The sequence below is a fragment of the Olea europaea genome, unplaced genomic scaffold (genome assembly GCF_002742605.1).
Source record: "Olea europaea var. sylvestris unplaced genomic scaffold, O_europaea_v1 scaffold101, whole genome shotgun sequence".
NCBI classification, from domain to species: domain Eukaryota; kingdom Viridiplantae; phylum Streptophyta; class Magnoliopsida; order Lamiales; family Oleaceae; genus Olea; species Olea europaea.
The window spans coordinates 494,724-515,166 of NW_019227420.1; the positions used below are offsets into that span (position 1 = coordinate 494,724).

Below are 20,443 nucleotides of genomic sequence, written 5' to 3' on the forward strand. Positions count from 1 at the left end.
AATAATAATAATAATAATAATAATAATAAATTACAGGCACAATAAGAGAACCGACAGCACTTTGCCACCACCAAATGCTACCTGAGGATGTGGGGATATCCAAATATTTTTTTACTTTTAAAATTCTGATTGCTGCAGTTGTTTTTTTGTAAATCCTATCAATTTTTGTCTAACAGCCCAAAGAAATATACAAAGCAAGTAGTTTAGCATATCAGAATTATTCAAAAAAGAGGTTAAACTCCAACCTTGAGGGCCTCCACAGCTCCATTCCTAGAGCTTTGTAAGGGAGGTAAATCGCGGAATGTGCCCCAACAAGCCAGAGAACAAGAGCTGCCTGTACACTGCGCCTACAAAGAATCAAATTCCATATCTCAGGAATCGAACCCTCACACTACAACTCCCAGCAAGGCGTGAGATAATCTCACTCTTATCCTTTGCACCACTAGGCTATGCCCTAGGGGACAGCATATCAGAATTATTGATATCATGTTTGGTTGGTTAACAATGTAAGTATCTATTGTGTAGCAAGTTAATGTTATTTTGTTTTTTCACTATGGTATTTTGTATTTATTGTAGCAAATATTATTGAGAACTTGTACTCCATGACTATTCAATGATTATTTGTGCCAAATAGTTAAAGGGTTAGGGAAGATTTTTGCCGACAATGTTTTGAGTTAAGGTCTAAAGTTTAAACTTGTAAATTACATCAAACCATAAGGATGATATTTACAAAAAAGTTTAGAGAGGACATACAAAAAATAAGAATAATATATATATATATATATATAGATATAGTGATTTGACTAATTTACCCTTGTCAAATAATATGAGTGAATTTCATGCATTTATTTCAGGGTGGAATTAAGGGAACGTGATGGAAATGACCAATTTCGTAAGAAAGGTTTGAAATGAGGGTGCAAATATTAAATTTGAAACGACGGCGATTATTTTAGCAATGAATGCAAACAATATGGACTTTTTTGCTAATTACTCTTGTAAGGTAAATTTATTCAAATAGTCAAGAAGAATTAGAAGGCGCGAAGACAATTTTTTAGAGCCTGTTTGGGAGTGATTTTGAGAATTGATTTTTTGACCTTTAGGAGAAAAGTGGGGTCCACCTATGAGAGAAGAAGTCAAATATAGTGGTTAAAATAGTGAAATAACGATCAAAAAATCAATTTTTTTGAAGGAAAAAATCGCTCCCAAACAGGCCCTTATATTTTCATATATTACAATTGTCGTGTAAATTGTAATGGTCTACTTTTATATTTACGGATGAATGCATAATTAAAATAATAATATCAATTATTCGTATTTCTAGTCAAAAAGTGATTCTTCTGTTCACTTTCGGTGCTACCTAGGGAATCTTCTGCCCACGGCTGCTCAAAAAGTCCAAAAACAATATTTTTGACAATTTTTAAATTTTTGTTTCCAGAACTTTTGGACTGTAGGTAACACCGTAACAGAGGGATATGTTTCCTTACGTTTTTCAATTTATTTTTTTTAAAATTTATTTAGCATTAAATTTAGGATTTTACGTTTTTGCCTCTTAATAATAATAATAATAATAAAAACAAACTTGACCGTCGGGCGTAAGTTCAAATCCAAAAAAATGGAGAATTTGTATTTAAGAAAAAATTGCAACAGCGATCCCTAACCTTTCATTTTTTTGCAAACTTTACCATAATTTTCAATTTGTACCAATAGAGATCATCAATATTAGAAAAATAAGCATTTGTGGTCCAAATTCCATCTAATTGACTAACAAAAGTGGATTTTAACTAATTTTGATCAAATTGAAATGGGTAAAATCATAATTTTGCTATTTTATACATAAAATAATTTTTAAAAACCAAAAAATAAAATAAAAAAGAGAAAAGAGAAAAGAAATCAAAGTAAAAAATCATCTTCTTTCACATCTTATCCACCCAACCCAAACCAAAACCTAGAAAACAATTACCTAATTACCCATATGTTGTCGTCGACCACCTCCTACCACTGTTGGCCATCGTCGGCCACTAACACAAACCAATACCAATTTGAAAACCACAACATCCCACCCTCCCCACACCCAAACCAAAAATCATAAAACACTTGCGCACCCATCGACTTGTTATTGTCGACAACCATCCACCACTGCTGGCCACCATCACAAACCAAAACCAACATCTCAAACAAAACAACACAAAAAAATCTCCCCCTATTTGAAAATCACGATCTCAAAACTAACTCCATCAAAATGGGACGATGTATTGAAATGGCTAGCAAATCAATCGAAAGGGGAAGATAAAAATCAAACAAAAACTTTCTCCAGTAATTCAAATACTGATGATAGGAGATTGATAGCTCTGGTACCAAAGAAGGAAAACTCGAGTGGCGAGGAGGAAGAAAATGATGGTGCTGGCTCTATAAGTGCAAGTCAATATAAAGTGGGAACTAAGATAGTAGATTGTGATGATATAGAGAATTAATAAGCCTGTTGTTGGATAATTGCCTCAAAAGTCAAAAGTTGGAGGACTTTTATTGCAAATAATAAAATATAGTTAAAACTTCTAACTAAAGTTGACAGCAGAATCCTTGCAGAATTTGGTTTCCAATTTATTGCACATGAAGAAATTCTTGTTGAGTTAAAGGAGTATTGTCTTGGTTTAAATTAATCTCTACTACTTGATTATTGATTCTATACATAGTGGATGTATTTAATTATTTTGGGTATGGCCAGAGAGTTTATCTGCGAAAAAAATATTATGAGCTTAGCATCTCGAGTCTTTTGGTGTAAAGGTTAGAAAAGTATGTGTGGTAAAGTTCGGGTTTATTTTTCTTTGTAATACTTGGAGATTAAGTTGTCGAGTGAAATTCTATATGATTGTAACAATTTTTCATATAGTGAAAACTTTTAACGGTCCATTTAACTTGTGGGTTATATTCTTTATTTTTACTATTTGCTAATATTCTCTTGAACAACAAAAGATCTTGCGGGTGAATAGAAATAAAAGGAATTGACGTAAAATTTTCCAACAAGCGGTATCAGAGCGTCAAATAGTTCGAAGTATTGGAGCAACAGAAAAATATGCCGTCGTTGAAATATGAAATGAAGAAATTTGACGGGAGAATCAATTTTAGCTTATGGCAAGTACAAGTTAGGGATTTATTGATTCAAGCTAGAGTGCACAAGGTTTTGAAAGGAAAACCAACTAAGAGTTTTGACAAGATAGCTGAATCCAGTATGAGCGATGAGGATTGGGAAGAATTGAATTTGAAGGCTGCAAGCATGATACATCTTTGTCTGCCTAATAACGTTCTTGCAAATATTCATGGAATATCCTCTACAAATGAACTATGAGAGAAGCTAGAAGAACTATATCAAACGAAAAGCCTCTCAAATCGGTTGTACCTAAATGAACAATTTTATTCATTGTGCATGAAGGCAGGTAAGAAAATCTCAAACCATCCAAGTGTTCTTAACGGGATTGTTTCAGGACTGGAGTTTATTGGAGTGAAGATAGATGATGAGGATAAGGCACTACGGCTCATTTAGTCTCTTCCATCTACCTATGAACATATCAAGCCAATTTTGATGTATGGGAATGAAACTATGAGTTTCGCAGAAGTGACAAGCAACTTGATATCAGAAAAAGAAGATTAGGGGAACATAATACTTCATCTGATAATGAGGTGCTTGTGACTGAAAAGGAGAAGAAAGCAACTCCACGAGGAAAAAAGTAACTTTTGGAACTGCGGTTGGACTGGCCACGTGAAGAGAAATTGTCCAAAAGGTAGAGCAAGATTAGCTAACTGCTTAGGGTCGAACAATGCATCTCTCTTGGAGGAAGATGACACAGATGCGGTGCTGTAAAGTAAGATGGGAACATCCTCACGGCATGATGCCAGTTGCCATAATAGAAGATGTGTTCTTACTGGCCCAGTCAGCATATTTGCACATAATATTGACTAACATTTGATGCTAGGTGTGTAGATATATGGTGGTGTTGTGATGTCGATGGCTGATAAGCTCTCTGGAAATTCAGTGGGATAGTTGTAGCATAACTATCAACAGGGTTATTTTGACATGTAACTGACGAAATGCTCGGAGTTCATGAATAATTTCGAGTGGTTATACTCATACGGTGGAGTATGGGACAGTTAAAGTGTGTCAAAGGCTTACTTGTTTTTTTCCAAATATTGTGATTGCAAGTTGTAGAAGGTATGACAAGATTTTGACTCGTTTTCGGCAAGGTGGAGGAGATTGTTAGGTAATTGCCTCAAAAGTCAAAAGTTGGAGGATTTCTATTGGAAACAATAAAAGAAAGTTATTATATGGAAGACTTCTAATTAAAATTGAGAGTAGAATCCTTGCAGAATTTGATCTCCAATTTAGAGTCGATTTTAGAGTCTTGCACATAAATGAATCCCTATTGAGTTAAAGGAGTATTGTTTGAGTTTAAACTAAACTCTACTACTTGGTTATTGATCCTATAAATATTGGATGCATTTTATTATTTTGGTATGGCCAGAGAGTTTATCTGAGAGAAAATAGCATCTTAAGGCTTTTCGTACAAAGGGTAGAAAAGTAGGTGTAGTAAAGTTCAGGTTTATTTTTCTTTGTAATATTTAGGGATTGGGTTGGTGAGTGAAATTCCATATGATTGTAACAATTTTTCATATAGTAAAAAGTTTTGACGGTCTATTTAATTTGTGCATTATATTCTTTATTTTTCCAGTTTGCTAATATTCTCATAACAACAAAAGATCACGCGGGTAAATAGAAATAAAGGAAATTAGCTTAAAATTTCCAACACATGTTAATAGTTGTTATATATGGAGAATAATTAAGGTTATTAGTAGTTCTGCATCGATTGTATGCTCTATGAGCGTGAGGGATATGGGAACGGAAATAACTCAGGTAGTCAAGAGCCCTCAAGAACGGCCCCTCTTGTCAGAGCCTCCACTCTGGTGTCAAAAGCCCCATATGATCGAGTCCATCAACTCCCGTAAGAAGTCAGAACGGATTGCTGGCTCTTGCAAGTGGTCAATTTGTTACAATTCCGATTAAGACGAGAGATGAGGCTGGCAAGCTTTTAAGATGGTGGTTTTCAATTGGTTTTGGTTTGTGGTAGTGGCTAGTGATGGCTCGCGATGGCTAGTGGTGGTCGACTATAGTAGGTCGATGATTGGATAATTGCTTTTTGGGTTTTGGTTTGGGGTGGGGATGGGTGTTATGTGTTGGGGATGGGCCATAGGGTGAGTTAAATGTGGCAGAAGAAGATTTTTTATTTTTATTTTCTTTTTTGGTTTTTTAAAATTATTTTATGGATAAAATAGCAAAATTTCCATTTTACCCATTTCAATTTGATCAAAATTAAATCCACTTTCATTAGTCAATTAACGTTCAAATGGATGAAATTTGGACCTCGTGTGCTTATTTCTCAAAGATTGAGGACTTTTGTTGACACAAATTGAAGGTTATTAAAAAAAAAAAAAAATTAGAACCATTGCTACAATTTTCTCCTTTTCTATAAGAGAATTGGAATGCTTTATGCTGAGATTACAGTTACATATTCCAATTTGACTATTCAATTTAAATTATGACACGAGAGACCCCCTAGTACTAATTGACATTCATTGTAGTCATTTTCATTAGAATTACCAAATTCATACTATTTCACAATTCTATAGAGAATACCACAAAATATTGGTATAATACGATATATAAAAAAAAAAATTATTTTACTCACAAGCATAATTAGTGGCGGAGTCAGCACCCAGCAAGATGGTGCGACCACCAGTGCTAACTCCGTAAGGTTGAATTTTCAGTGGAGTCTATAAAGCTGCCGGCACCATGAACGGTGTTGTGGGAGGAGTCATCGAAGAAAGCTAAGCCAGAGAGGGAAGGTAAACCGTTGGCCTTTTTTAATTTTGTTGGATAATGATGAGCTTTTTAGTTTTCAATTTGATTTGGGCATGTAATTAAAAAAATAAAAAACCAATACAAATTATATAATTACATATGAGGAAATTATATATAAACAAGTATTTAAGTTTTTCCATTTAAAAATCAGGTTTGAGGTTTATTTAATCAAAAATCGGGTGTTAATTAAATTATTGATAATATCCTATATCTTTTATCTCTCTACAATTTAGTTTTGACTTAAGATTTTTGGGTAATTGGCGCAAAACGTCCCTACCTTTCAACTTCATTGTGTAAAATGTCCTCACCTTTCATTTTTTGGCATTTTTGCCCTCAAATCAACCTTTCGTTGCGATGAAGGTCCTTCCGTCCAATTGCCATCCATTTTGTCGTTAATTAAAGAGAGAGACTCAATTTCTTGCTGGTCAACAGGGGTAAAATCGTCCTCACCCAACTGAACCCTTCTTCCCGCCTTCTACGTAGTCCACACAGTAACAGTAGCTGAAAAATAGGTGTGAAAATACTTTAAATTATTATATTATATGAAGGAAAAAACTGTCTTGAAGAACATATATGGTGAAATCCAACCACCAGGTCTACCATTGCTGCTCTAATGTTGGGTTTCTAGAAAAATGTAGCAAGACATGTATTGAATAGATGGTCAATTTATTGAGACAACTACTAGGTTTTCATTTCTAGTTTATGCTTATTGTGACCATAGGGTAAATGGCGAAGATCAAGTGGAAATGGGTGCTGTGTATTTATCATTTCAGTGGTACTGGCTCATTTTGGCTTATTGGTGAAGATGACGGGTCCTGTTCACTTTTTTTGCGAATCTAATGAACATTGCGTTAAATCCCTACGTAGTTATAATTTTTCTTAAGACATCCCTACCTATAAAAAGTATTGGCGATTGACGTCCCTACCTTTTAGAAAAATTTGCGAATAACATCCCTACCTTTATAAAAATTTTTGGTGAGAGCGTACCCTGTTTTCTTTCATATACCACCTGTTGATACACACCAACTCAAAAGTCCCCAAATATACAATTCTATCACAGAATTTGAGCACAATTCATCCACCAATTGACCGAAAACTGAAACAAAAATAACCACTACCTGTTGAAGCTAAGATAAACGAAAACTGAAGCAAAAATAGATACAATTCATTTCAAATGTGCAAAATATCCACTCTGCAGCCAACATAAGTTCTGAACATCAAAAATAGGTTCCTAAACACCAAAAACAGGTTCCTAAAGTGCTATATTGTATCCACTACCTGATGACAATTTGTGCACTGAACAACAAAAAAAAAAAATCCAAAAAATTAATAGAACTTGGCAGAGAGTTTTCATCCTAACAAGGTGCTGGAGGTGGGTTGATCATTGCCGGGCTTTCTCAGAAACAGAAGAAACATGTTGTTCCTTGAAGTCCTGTGTAACAATAATAAACTTTATCAGAATCCTACACATACACTCAATCATGCAAAGCACCAAAATATTAAATGGAAAATGAAAATACCGACAAATAATGATTCTTACCGTCGCGTCGCTTGTTGGAAAAACTCTCAACGTAGGTTTCCACTACGCCGACTGCTGATATGCGCCCATACGAGAGGAGAATGGAGGAAAAATTGTAGAAATGGAAGATAAATGGAAATTTTTGAAGAACTAGAAGGGAATGGAATGGGAACTGCCTCTTGTTGTTCAAAGAAAAAGATGAAAATGAAGGGTTCAGTTGGGTGAGGACGATTTACCCCTGTTGACCAGCAAGAAATTGAGTCTCTCTCTTTAATTAACGGCAAAATGGATGGCAATTGGACGGAAGGACCTTCATCGCAACGAAAGGTTGATTTGAGGGCAAAAATGTTAAAAAATGAAAGGTGAGGACGTTTTACACAATGAAGTTGAAAGGTAGGTACGTTTTGCGCCAATTACCCTAAGATTTTTCTCCCTATCCCTTTCTTTTTTTCTTCATCATTGCTAAGTTTCTTTATTCACCGATGTCGGCACTCTAAATCGGCGACTATCAATAGTCGGTCTATCAACTCTATTTGCCTGGAGAAGCTCTGAAATGCCCGTTATGGTGGCGCTTAGATCTTAGTGTTGATGCAGCAGTGAACTGTGCGCGTGCTCAGATCTTAGTTGTTGTAGCGACACTTAATCACCATCGAGTAGCCTTTTGTTTGAAGGTTCAATAGTTTTCGTAAGTGGTGATGGGATTTTGAGATGACACTGCAGTTGTTTGATGTGGGTTTTGGGTAATGTTGCAGCAGTTTTTTTATTATGCTGCTTTGCAACTGTTTGGTATTGGTGTTGGTGTTGGGATGGTGGTAGTGGTGAGGTGGTGGTGCAGAGGTTGGGTACTCTTTTAGATCGATTTTGCGAGGTGACTAGAAGGTGGTGCAGTGATTTTGAGATTGTGATTTTTGAGATGGTGGTGTTGTTGGGTACAGTGATGGTCGGTTCTCTGGTGGTATACAACGGTGTTGATCAGTGGTCGAGAGGTTGTAGGGATGGCTCTGGCGGTGCTAGTGTTTGACAACCGTGCTATTTGATGTTCGGTGTCGAGGTCATGGTCACAAATGATAATGGTGGTCGCACATGATTTGGTTGTTGTGACCAAATAATCAATAAATTGGTTAATTGGTGACTAATATTTTGAGATTTCGACCAAATAAATTTGATATTTTGTGATCGATAAATAATTAGTGATTTAAAATTTTGAGTTGTGACTTATATAATTTGTCATTTGTAACCGGTAAATATATGGTAACCTATAATTTTTTTTTTTATTTGTGACTGATGAACAAATTGTGACTTACGATATTTTTGATTCGTGACTATAAAATAATTTTTAACCTATAATTTTTTTTTATTTGTGATCGAAAAATAATAAGTAACCAATTGATTTGATAATATATGACTAATAAATAAGTTGTGACCCATAAGTATGTATTTGTGATCATTAATTGTATAATTATGACTTTAATATATTTAATTAATAAAATATTTTTAATTATTTATTTATCATCGGAATTTTGAATTTTGAAACATTAAACCTAAAAGTTGAAATGCCCATAGTTAATATCCGAGTTATAAATTTTTCCCATATGAGGAAATTACTAAAACTACCAAAAAATCAAAACGATCCCCCTACCTCCACGCTCATCCCCTTCATCTGATCGTGACGCGACTTCTTTGGCCACTGCAACAGATTGCATCGACAATGACCACTTGCACTCTGACCCCTCTGCCTTCAATTCTGCAGGCAAGACTCTAGGCGAGTCAATGACTATTATCTTTGTTGGTTTTTGTTGTTTTAAGTATTTTATACTTTGATACTTTATTTGATGCGACTTGTGAGTATTGAGTTTTGATTTATGTGTTATTTGAGAATATATCAACTGTGAATTGTGATATTAGAAATTAATTTAAGTATTATAAAATGTGAATATGTGATTTATGAAAATTGAAAATCAGAAATTGGAGAATTTATAATTTGTGATAAATCGGTATTGGGAATTTGAAATTAAAACTTTGATTATATTTTAAAATTAATTTTAATTACGTTTAATCTTTGATTAATGTTCAATTCTATTACTTATTATGGAATTAACTTTTTCAACCGAAATGAAAATCACAACCTAGTTCTTATAGTGGTGCATCTAATCCCACAACCGCTTTCACTCGAGCAAACAATTTGTTAAGCATTGATAACACAAAGAAGTCTCATCTATCATGTATTTTATATTATTTTGGATTGTATTGAGCTATAATTTGATATAAACATGCAATTTTTACGTTTTAGTGTATTTATATATAGATCGAAGAATTTTTAATAGTATTTAATTTAATATTAATAAACGACATCGCTATACAGTCATTAACTGTCAACGGTCAATATTGACGATCAACGACCATTCTAATTGAGTCAAAGTCCTAGATCCACCCGTGAGCATAATGTATTAGTTTCAAGAAACTAGAACATCTTTCCTTCTCTCATAGAATATAGTATGTCAAACTTTAAAATTCCTTTTTCCAGCATAGCAAGTTACTTCATCTCATAGGGAGATCGACATGCTACAATTTTTAGTGAGTTATCGCCATAATGTACCCCCAACCTCGAATAGTTAACTAAGTGTTTTTTTTTTTTTTTTTTTTTAAAACATCTCTATATCCATGCTCATTCTCTGCTCGTAGATTATATATTAAGGCCATAGAAATGAAAATATTTATTGACACGAATAATAAATAAACAAACATTTAAAAAAAAAAATGAAGCACAAGAGAGAATTATTTGGTTTGTCCAATGTACCAGGAAATTATCACCCTAATTTCCTAGAAGTTTACAAAAGTTTACTTTTAGAGGGATCAACTTTTACTAGTCATCCTCAAATTGTATATACCAAAATAGGTTAAAATGAAAAGTAACGAAGTTGGAATCTCATTTCTTTTATTTTTCAACTATGCCCTTTTAATACAATGAACTTCTAGCAAATAAACATTACTCCATGCTATGCTATGTGAAATATTACTTTTTTTTTATTAATTTTGTTTAAATATTTAATATGCCCGTCGAGAGTAGGATAACAATTTATGGTACCTATCAAAATACGCATTATTTTAAATCTAAACTAGAAAATAGTTAATATGTTATTAGTTTTACGCTATTTGAATATCAATAAGAGTGTGTTCGATTGGCTTTTTTTTTTTTTTTATGAAAAATGTTATTTTTAATCAAAATTCCTACTTTTAAGGTGTTTGATTGACAATTTTATTCATGAAAAATATTCTCTAACTTTTGGTCACGTGACCATATTTTTTTCAGAAACAAGGAAAAAATGTTTTCTTTAGGGAGAGGTGAAATTCACTCTCTTTCTCTTTCTTATCTATCTACTTTCTCTTATCTACCCTCCAATAAAAAATGGATAAGTATAATATTTTCTAGGTTGAAAACTAATCAATCGAACACATTTAATTACTAATTTCTCTAAAAATAAGTTCTAAACAATTGAATTATCTAAAATTTATTTTCTTTCCATATAAATTCCATAGTTGTAATTAAACGCACCTTAAATTAAAACTTATATATAACATTGTATAACTATTAATGATATAAAAATTATATTTTAGTAATGTATAAGTTACGATACTTCAAAATTAATACGAACTAACAATTAAAATCTAAATGAATGTAGTGAATGATTGAATTAGCTATCAAGGCTTTGATGTAGTTATTCATTACATAGTACATACTGTTGCACCCCGAACTGAACTCACATGAGGCGAGGTATGGAACGCTCATACGAAGTGGTTCCCCTAAGTAGTTCCAATTGAGATGATCTGCTATCACACTACGAGATAGGGGTAATTCTGAAAAAACTGATTGAAGCGCTCTATCCCCCTAAATCCGAGGCGAAATGATCCCCGTGGACCTCGGCCTGAGGATCCATAACCGATTTCAGAATGAGATCTTTGACAAGATCTTTTCTGTCCCTGAGGTTTAAAGTGATTTGACATTTCCATGAGGCTAGTTGATGTGACCTATCAACTTTATGTCAACTCAACTCGGGAGAAGTAACTACCCGCCCACTCTACAGACGCGGCTGATTGACGCCTCATACCGTTCAAATGTATACACGTGTTTCACATCCAACGGATCTCCTCACCTATAAATACTCAAGGTTTGGCAAGAGACAAAAGTAATGAAACTCTTTCTACTTAGCACTCCATAGCAAGTAAACATACATTCTCCTCCCTACTATTTTGCATAACCTTGGTACTGTTCCGATCACCTGAGCTTAACTTGACCGTCGGAATGTATACGGTCACCGCTACCCCCGCTGGTTCCGACCGTGTGCATCTGACCGTGCGTTGATTGTGCACAAGGAGGATACATGGAGTGGCTATCGGTTGGCCACATGAAGGGTCCAATTTTCGAGGTCAACACATACAGGATTCAACCCATTGCAAATTTGAAGAAAATAATTAATTCAACTATCCTTGGTACGTTTGTATTTCATTAACTGTCACTATAAATATAAGTACCTTATGTTTCTAAAGATATCAACTCTATTGGACAATGTCCTCATTTTAAATATTTTCTACGGTGCAAATACTATCAAAAAAGTGGGGGGTAAAAAATTATAAAAATTAACTTTTAATGTGCCTTAGGCCACATGCTATCCCTTTTGCTCGGTGGTCGAGGAGTTTATTGTGCAATTGTGTTACAAATTTGTTATACGCAATTGACATTAGTTCTTTTTTATTTTATTTTTTTTTAAAAAAAAAAAGTCAACGTCAAAAATTGAAAAAAAATTTAGTACTTACAAAGTACGAAGTTAGTTGTGCCGTATATTAAATAATCAAGACCCGCTATAGTGTTCAACCTCCAATTCATTAATGGTACATTTAATTGCAAGTATGGAAATAAAATAAATTTTAGATAATTCAATTGTCTATAATTAATTTGCATGAAAATTGTCAATTAAAAGTGTTTGATTGATTTAATTTTTAACCTAGAAAATATTATACTTGTTTGTTTTTTATTGTGGGTAAATAAGAAAGAGTGGATGATGAGAGAGAGGGGGGAGGGGGGTGAATTCCATGGAAAATAAAATCATACCTCTCCTAAAGAAAATATTTTCCTTGATTTTTAGAAAAATATGGTTACATGACCAAAAGTAGGAAAATATTTTCCATGAAAAAATGACAATCAAATATCACAAAAATATGAATTTTGGTGGAAAAAACACATTTTCTATGAAAATTATTGGTAACCAAATGCACCCTAAGAAAATGAGAAGTAATATTTTCCACTGTTTCTCATTAGGGTAAATATTGATTGTGGCACCCTAAGAAAAATGAGAAATTCATGGAAATTATTGGACCAAACGCACCATAAGAAAAATGAGAAGTAATATTTTCCACCGTTTCTCATTAGGGTAAATATTGATTGTGGCATCGGAAAGTAATAATTTCATTATTTCCTTGTATTTCTTTCGATAATTACTTTAGGGACCCTTTACTTTCCATAAGTTTGGCAGTCTATCCTCAATTTATTATTCGTACAGTCACGTCCATAAGATTTTAACAAAATGCGTGAAATCTTTACCTAACAGAAAACTTCCAATTCAAAACCAAATGCCATTACAACACACACATTATATCTGATTGAAAAAGTATAAAATGTCCTTGCAACATGCACATTATATCTGATTGAAAGAGTAAGATTGTCTAAAAAATATTTCATTTCTTCCAAAAGCGAAACGATGACCATTTAAATTACAAATGTTGTTCATTTTGAACAATTTCATCCTTTTACTCAAACATCGTGTAGATAGGGTAGCTATTTACCATTTATGTAAATATTTTCCTTCACGTGGAAAAACCGTACACATAACATTACAAAGTTTAGAATATGGATGTTACTCTTAAGAAAGGTTGTAGACCATTGGGTGAATTTACACTATTTTTTATTAGATCTAAATTCATATTACTTTCCTCGTCCCACAAAAATATGCTTGTTTTCATTTTCAAACTGATTAAGAATATATAATTAATATAGTAGAAAATATAATTTTTTCTTATTTTTTTTGTAATATATCTTTACATTAAATAATAATCTAAGAGCCTGTTTGGGAGGGATTTTTTGATTGTTATTTCGTTATTTCAGTGTAATTTTTGACTTCTTCTCTTGCAGGTGGATCCCACTTTTCTTCTAATAGTAAAAAAATCAATTTTTAAAATCCTTTCCAAACGGGTCTAAATAAGATTAATTTTGTATTTGTTGATAACAAAACTCTTTAAATAAAGATATATTAAAATATTAACTATACTCTTAACAAATAAAGTAACTTATACCTCTGTATCTTTATCTTAAGGAGGAAATATTACTTTTCTTAACGGACAAAAGATTCTGGTAAAAGAAAGAAAATATTTGATTGGCAGCGGATCAAATCAGGAATACAACTTCATGTTCGAGGAAGATGGGCAATGCCGGATCCAAGATTACTTGCATAAAAGTAAACCCACCTAGGCACAGAGAGTAAAAGCGTGAAATCTCAAACGTCTGGCCATTTTCATGTGAATTTCACGTATCTCATTCGCTTCTCCCCATATCGATCCTTACGCATTCGCATAAATAAGCCAAACCACATTCCACCACCCCTTAAACAGGACAAACAAAGCAGGCTCGAATTTTTTTTTTTTTTTTAATATATATTTCTAAATCGGAAAAAGAAATAAATCCCATGTTTTAGATTCATTTCTTCGTCATAATCGGTTGTCTTCTTCGTCTTACTCAGTGTCTTCTCTCTCTCTCTTGTTCAATTTTGTCAATCAGTTGTTTTCGTCGGTGCAACATATACATATTAGGTGTGAGATCTGTTCAATTACTTTTTTTCTTGGGGTGTATCTTTGCTTATTTTTTACTTTATTAAACAAGAATTTAGTGCTGTTTTGTAATTTTGTAGTAAACGTAGAGTAATAGTTGAATTAGTGGGAGAGAAATGGAGTCGGAGAAGAAATCATCGGCAGTATCTGATGTGGGCGCATGGGCAATGAATGTTATCAGTTCTGTTGGAATCATTATGGCCAACAAGCAACTCATGTCATCCAGCGGCTATGCTTTCAGTTTTGGTTAGTCCCTGCTTTATCAGATCTCGTCCCCTTGTCAATTTGCCTTTTGAATTTTGAATTTTGAATTTTGAATTTGATGGGTGTTAATTTCAAAATTCATGTTTCCTGTAGATGTTTTTTGTTGGATTGCCTTCAACTTTAGATAGTAGTTTATTGATTACTGTAATCTATTCAGGATTGGATCCTGAGGTGTTTATCAGTTTTTGAACTGCGGGATTTGTCGATTTTGTTAATGTTAGGAAAATTTAGCCCATATACATTTACCATTTCAACTGTTCATAAAGCCTGCAAACAATCTATTTTGGTGAATTTGGTTGCAAATATGGCCTCAGTTCCATTTTGGTTGATGCAATTGGCATGCTCAGGTTTAGATTTAAGAAGGAAATACGCTACTATGATCTAAAGTCTGTGGGCCTTGCCTGCATATTCTTAACTGATCTGTTTGCAGTTGTTTATTTAATAATCAGTTCTTTTATAATAATTTAATGGTGAAATTTATTTTATGATTTTTAAATGTTTTTATGCTGCTTGAAAGGTAGACCAAACTCTACAGCTCTCTTAATACTTCATGTTTTGCTTAACGCAGCTACAACATTGACCGGTTTCCACTTTGCCGTTACTGCACTTGTTGGTATGGTCTCCAGTGCCACAGGCCTTTCAGCATCAAAGCATGTCCCTCTTTGGGAACTTCTCTGGTTCTCAATTGTTGCCAATATGTCAATCACAGGGATGAATTTAAGTCTCATGCTAAACTCGGTTGGATTTTACCAAGTATGATATTCAGTGACACACTGCACAAGTTTTTATTTTTATGTTACATGATGGTGTACAAGTCTTCCCTTTTATATACTTGTCTATATATACATATGTCTGTATACTTGTATATACATCCATATATATTTTTGGCAATTTAATTACTCTTTTCATTTCTTACCCAACTCTTGTTGGACCTACTTTGAAGTATTGACCACAAACATTGTCTTACTGGTAAATAAAACAGACCTGGCTGCACGATGGGTGAAACTTGATGACATCCATCGATTTATCAATTTGCAATTAAATTTTTGCCCTTTCTTTAGGGAGTAAAAAATCTGATTAAAATGAAGCAAGCTTCTGAAGAAATCTATCATTATTACCATTAACAAACTTCTTGACAAACGAGATTTGCAGAATGTCTCTCCATATTGAGGTTGATGATACAGGCATGTTCAGTCAACAATCATTAGTATTTAGTATTTGTTTTCATAAATAGTTTAACTTTGGCATTTGTGGTTAATTATTTTTTAATTTTGTTTTAACAATGTTAAAATTGTTTTAGTTGGAATTGGAGTTCTTGAGAAATGAACTAAAAGTTTTCTTCTGAACTGACAGTTTTTGTTCAAGCTGTAAAATTCCCTCATAGATGTCAACTCTTTAAATAACTGATGCCATATTTCCTTTTTGTTATTTGCATGGGAATCACTACCTTTTGGATTTAGCTAATGTACTGTTGTACTTTTGGTGTAGATATCAAAACTGAGCATGATTCCTGTGGTCTGTGTGATGGAATGGATTCTTCACAGTAAGCATTACGCAAAGGAAGTTAAGATGGCTGTTGTGGTTGTGGTTATAGGTGTCGGTGTTTGCACTGTAACTGATGTTAAAGTTAATGCCAAGGGTTTTCTCTGCGCTTGTGTTGCAGTTTTGTCCACGTCACTGCAGCAAATTGTGAGTATATTTAATTCTATACCTATTATATTGGATGTGTTGAAAGGTTTGGTTTAATTTGATGCCAATTATCAAATTTTAAAATGGTTCTCAAGATAACATACAATGCAATTTTTTGAGTTGTTTTAAAGCTTCTAAGTAGCCTGTGATGAATTCTGATTTTGTCATGGCTTCCAGTTCCTCTCAGAATAGTGTTAATATTTGGATGTCGTGTGGTCAGATGTATTTGTTAACTGTTCAGTGGATGGGTAAAGCATGTTAAATATAGATTTTTTTAGAAATTATGCTTTTTTATAGTAATTATTGGTGGATCTACATACTACACCTTATCAGTCATTCGGTTGAACTTATCCTGCTCAATCTGGGAAGCTATCCTAATCCAGTTTATGTACAAGCTTCATCAAAATCTTGCAGAATCTTTGTGCCAAGACTAAAAGCATGTTTGGAAAGTGTTTATAAACGGTTCAAATTATAAACAGATAAAAATGAATGTTGGATGAGGTAGTAGTTGTGGGTCCCTCAATGTGTGTATAATAAGTGGCCACACCAACAAAATAAATAAATAAATAAATAAATAAATAAAAAATATATATATATATAATTCCTTCCCATGAAAAAAGAAGCATTACTATAATATTCTTTCAAAAATCTTCTTCTCCCATGTTATGCAGGCAGATGTTTGATTGGACAATTATTCTTTTGATTCAGTCAATAGGTTCTCTGCAGAAAAAGTACTCTATTGGATCGTTTGAACTGTTGAGCAAAACCGCTCCTATTCAAGCTGGCTCTCTTCTTGTGTTTGGTCCTATACTGGACTACTACCTCTCTGGAAAGTTAATTTTGGACTACAAGTTTTCTAGTGGAGTCATCGTAAGCACCTATTTCTCACTTGTCTAGATTCTTTACATGTTTAGTACACTGTAGTTGTAGTAGTCATTAGTTGTCTATTCATCTGATGCGAGTTGGCAATATTTGCAGTTCTTTATACTCCTTTCATGTTCTCTAGCTGTATTCTGCAACGTGAGCCAATATCTTTGCATTGGACGATTTTCAGCAGTTTCCTTTCAAGTTTTAGGCCACATGAAAACAGTGGCCGTCCTCACATTAGGATGGCTGCTATTCGACTCCGAGCTGACTTTTAAGAACATTATGGGGATGCTTATTGCAGTTGTTGGCATGGTTATTTATAGTTGGGCAGTTGAGGTTGAAAAGCAGGCTAACTCCAAGGTAGCACCCCTTTCAAAAACCAGTTTGACTGACGAGGAAATTAGATTACTGAAGGAGGAAGTCGGCAAAACTACTGTCAAGGATGTTGAACTTGCTCGGTCTGGGTAAGTCGACATCCATATTTGGGTCAAGCTATTGTTGCAGCAGCATATTTTGTGTTGTTTATAGTGATTGTCCCATTTAATTTATTTTGGCAAGACATGGTCCCATTTGATGATCAAGAAATTATCTAAAATTGAGAATTGAAGGTTACATAGTATATGTTCATCAGATTCTTGTTGTATATTCATGGGAAAATTTCATAGAGTTTAAGTACCACATGTTTCAAAATCAAGAAAACAAGTTTCAAACTTAAAAAATCAGATTTTTATTAAAATTCATTTATGATTTATTTAATTAATTAATTCTTTTATTAGTTAAATATATTTAGGTCACAGATTTGTACAATTTGATTCCAAATTAATGATTTAGTTAATCGCTTATTATTTTTTGGTCACAAATCAGAAAATTTATGTCAAATTATTTTACGATCACAATTCAAAAATATTGTAGGTTACACTTTATTCATCGGTCACAAATCCAAAAATTAGTCACAACCTATCAACTTATTGTTCCCAACTTACTTTTCGGTCACAAATCAAAACTTTTATAGGTCACATATAATTTTTGGGTCACGAATCAAAATTTTTATAGGTTTCATTGGTCAGAGAATCAAAATTTTTATTAGTCACAATTCATATATTCATTGCAAATTGTTAGATTAATTGGTCAAAATTAATTGTTCGGTCACAATTTAATCGATTGTGAGTCACAATCACAATTTATAGGTTACATATTACAAATTCATCAATTATTAGTCACAATCAACCAAATAATTAATCATACGCATCCAACATTTCTTCCCACCGACAACGACCACCACATTTATCATCACTATCACCATTATCGCTACCACAACAACAAAGCACCGCTACCAACAAAGCTACCACCACTTCATGACAACGTGTCAACGCTACAACATAGGAACATATTCATCACCACAATAGAGAAACGACGCCACCACCATAGTTGCCGCAGCGACCCATCACCATCAACATCAATCATCACAGCAACCGTCGCCACCATCAGTCACCATCACAATTGGTTGCCATAGTGACCACCACCATCACCATCAGTCACCCACAACCACAACCACCATCACCTCACCACCACAGCCACCAAACAAAAATTGAATGTAAAGAATTGAATACCACACTACTGAATCGCCACCACCACTGCACCCACGGTACCGCGCCACCACCACACCGTACACCTCCACCTCCACCTCCACCTCCACCAAACTGCCAACCACGCTCCACTTAGAAAAAAAGGGGGGGGGGGGGGGGAAAGGGGGGAAGTGTCGACTGGAGCAATTTCATCATCGGCTACTTGAGTTGATGAAAGGAGAGAGGAAGAGAGAGGGGCGAGCAGGCGAGATGTAGGGAGAGAGGAAAATGAAAATAAGGTTAATTAAATTTGTATTATAATATTTAATATTCAAAATATCTGATTTTTGAACATTCACTATGATTCTGGAAAATCTTGAAAAGTAGGTAAGGTTGTAATTTTCACTATATTCATTTTTCAACCACCTCACCCCCACGCTAAGAAAAACAAGATTTTGAATGCAAATATATTGTGAAACAGATGTAAGATACATTTGTATTTCAAGTCTATTTAGCTAGTTTGGTGAATCCGAGGGATCCACATTATTATTGTGCATATTGATGCCAATATGGTGGCATGTATTTTATGCAAATTTCATTTTTTTTTGGAAAAATTGTAGCAACGGTGGTCCCTAACCTTTCACTTTTTTGCGATTTATCCTAACCTTCAATTTGTGTCAGCGAAGATCCTTAACCTTTCAGAAATAGTAGAGATCCAAATGGATGGTTTTGACTGTTAGTTGACCAAGAAAAATAAATTTTGACAAAAAAAAGGTTAAAATTGTAACTTGATAATTAACATATTAAATCAATTGAACAAAAAAATAAAAAAATAAGGAAAAAAATTAAAATTTTTAAAAAACTAAGAAAAGAAATTAAAAAAGGGTCGTCTTCTTCAACCTCCCCACCCCATCCGACGTCGTCCCACTCTGTTTTCCCTAAAATTAGCCACCATCACCACTGCCTATCAACGGTACCACCTCGAAAGACCAATCACACACCACTGCCGGCAACATCTCCTTCTCACACCCATTGCCAAAAATCGAATTATATACGCATCGTCCTTGCACTAAATCAGTTTTACTGGCTATTGTAAAATTATATTACAAAACTGAACAAAATTTTCCAAAAAATCAAAATCTTTTACCCATTTTTTTTTATTGCCCATAGATACAATAAGTAATAATAAAAGCCTAGCATTGACTGAGACTAAGAACTTGCCATTTCTTCTATTTCCTTCGCGAATAAAATTGGCTTCGAAACTAGAATGGAGTTATTTTCACCTCAAAATTATAACAATCAACCGATCAATTTTGGGGGTAAGTTTAATGGTGGTGGCGGCTATTCACCGTGCAGCTCTTGGGCAATAATTGGGTGGGGGGTTTTTGGTGTATGTTTGATGGTGGCGGCTGAAGCTTGAAGCATTTATGTTGTAAGCAAGGTGCTTCAATGTGTCTCAGCAACATTACATCTTCTCTTACAATGATCAATCAACATTTCTCTCCAAAAATGCAATTTAAGATGATAAGCAGTTAAAACAAAATTAGCGAACGCTACTCTCCGAGAGAGTTAATTGTTCCAACGGTCACTAAATTTTGGTCCATGTCTTTGATTAGTAATTGAAGTTTAAAATGTCGAGTTTTGATCACTGACCTATTCAATATTTTTTAAAGTTAAATGATAATGTACAATATTTTTCAAAATTCAGTGGTCAAAACTCGTCATTTTAAACTTCAATGAGCAATCGAAAACATT

The 20,443-nt window shown here is 33.9% G+C and overlaps 1 protein-coding gene across 1 annotated transcript; it reads left to right on the forward strand.

Moving 5' to 3' along the window:
- The first annotated feature begins 13,835 nt into the window (after window positions 1-13,835).
- LOC111372551 (UDP-rhamnose/UDP-galactose transporter 2) lies at window positions 13,836-17,755 on the forward strand. The gene is made up of 6 exons (XM_022994902.1): window positions 13,836-14,285; window positions 14,384-14,549; window positions 15,136-15,320; window positions 16,056-16,256; window positions 16,965-17,126; window positions 17,235-17,755. The coding sequence occupies exons 2-6, from the start codon at window positions 14,420-14,422 to the stop codon at window positions 17,589-17,591; spliced, it is 1,035 nt and encodes a 344-aa protein (XP_022850670.1). The 5' UTR covers window positions 13,836-14,285; window positions 14,384-14,419; the 3' UTR covers window positions 17,592-17,755.
- The last annotated feature ends 2,688 nt before the right edge of the window (window positions 17,756-20,443 follow it).

What these genes read in the sequence shown, in the direction of transcription:
- LOC111372551 (XM_022994902.1), top strand. Translation starts at nt 14,420, where the DNA reads ATGGAGTCGGAGAAGAAATCATCGGCAGTATCTGATGTGGGCGCATGG. An exon ending in CCACGTCACTGCAGCAAATT is followed by an intron (nt 16,257 to 16,964) that starts GTGAGTATATTT and finishes CTTTTGATTCAG; the next exon opens with TCAATAGGTTCTCTGCAGAA. An exon ending in AGTTTTCTAGTGGAGTCATC is followed by an intron (nt 17,127 to 17,234) that starts GTAAGCACCTAT and finishes CAATATTTGCAG; the next exon opens with TTCTTTATACTCCTTTCATG.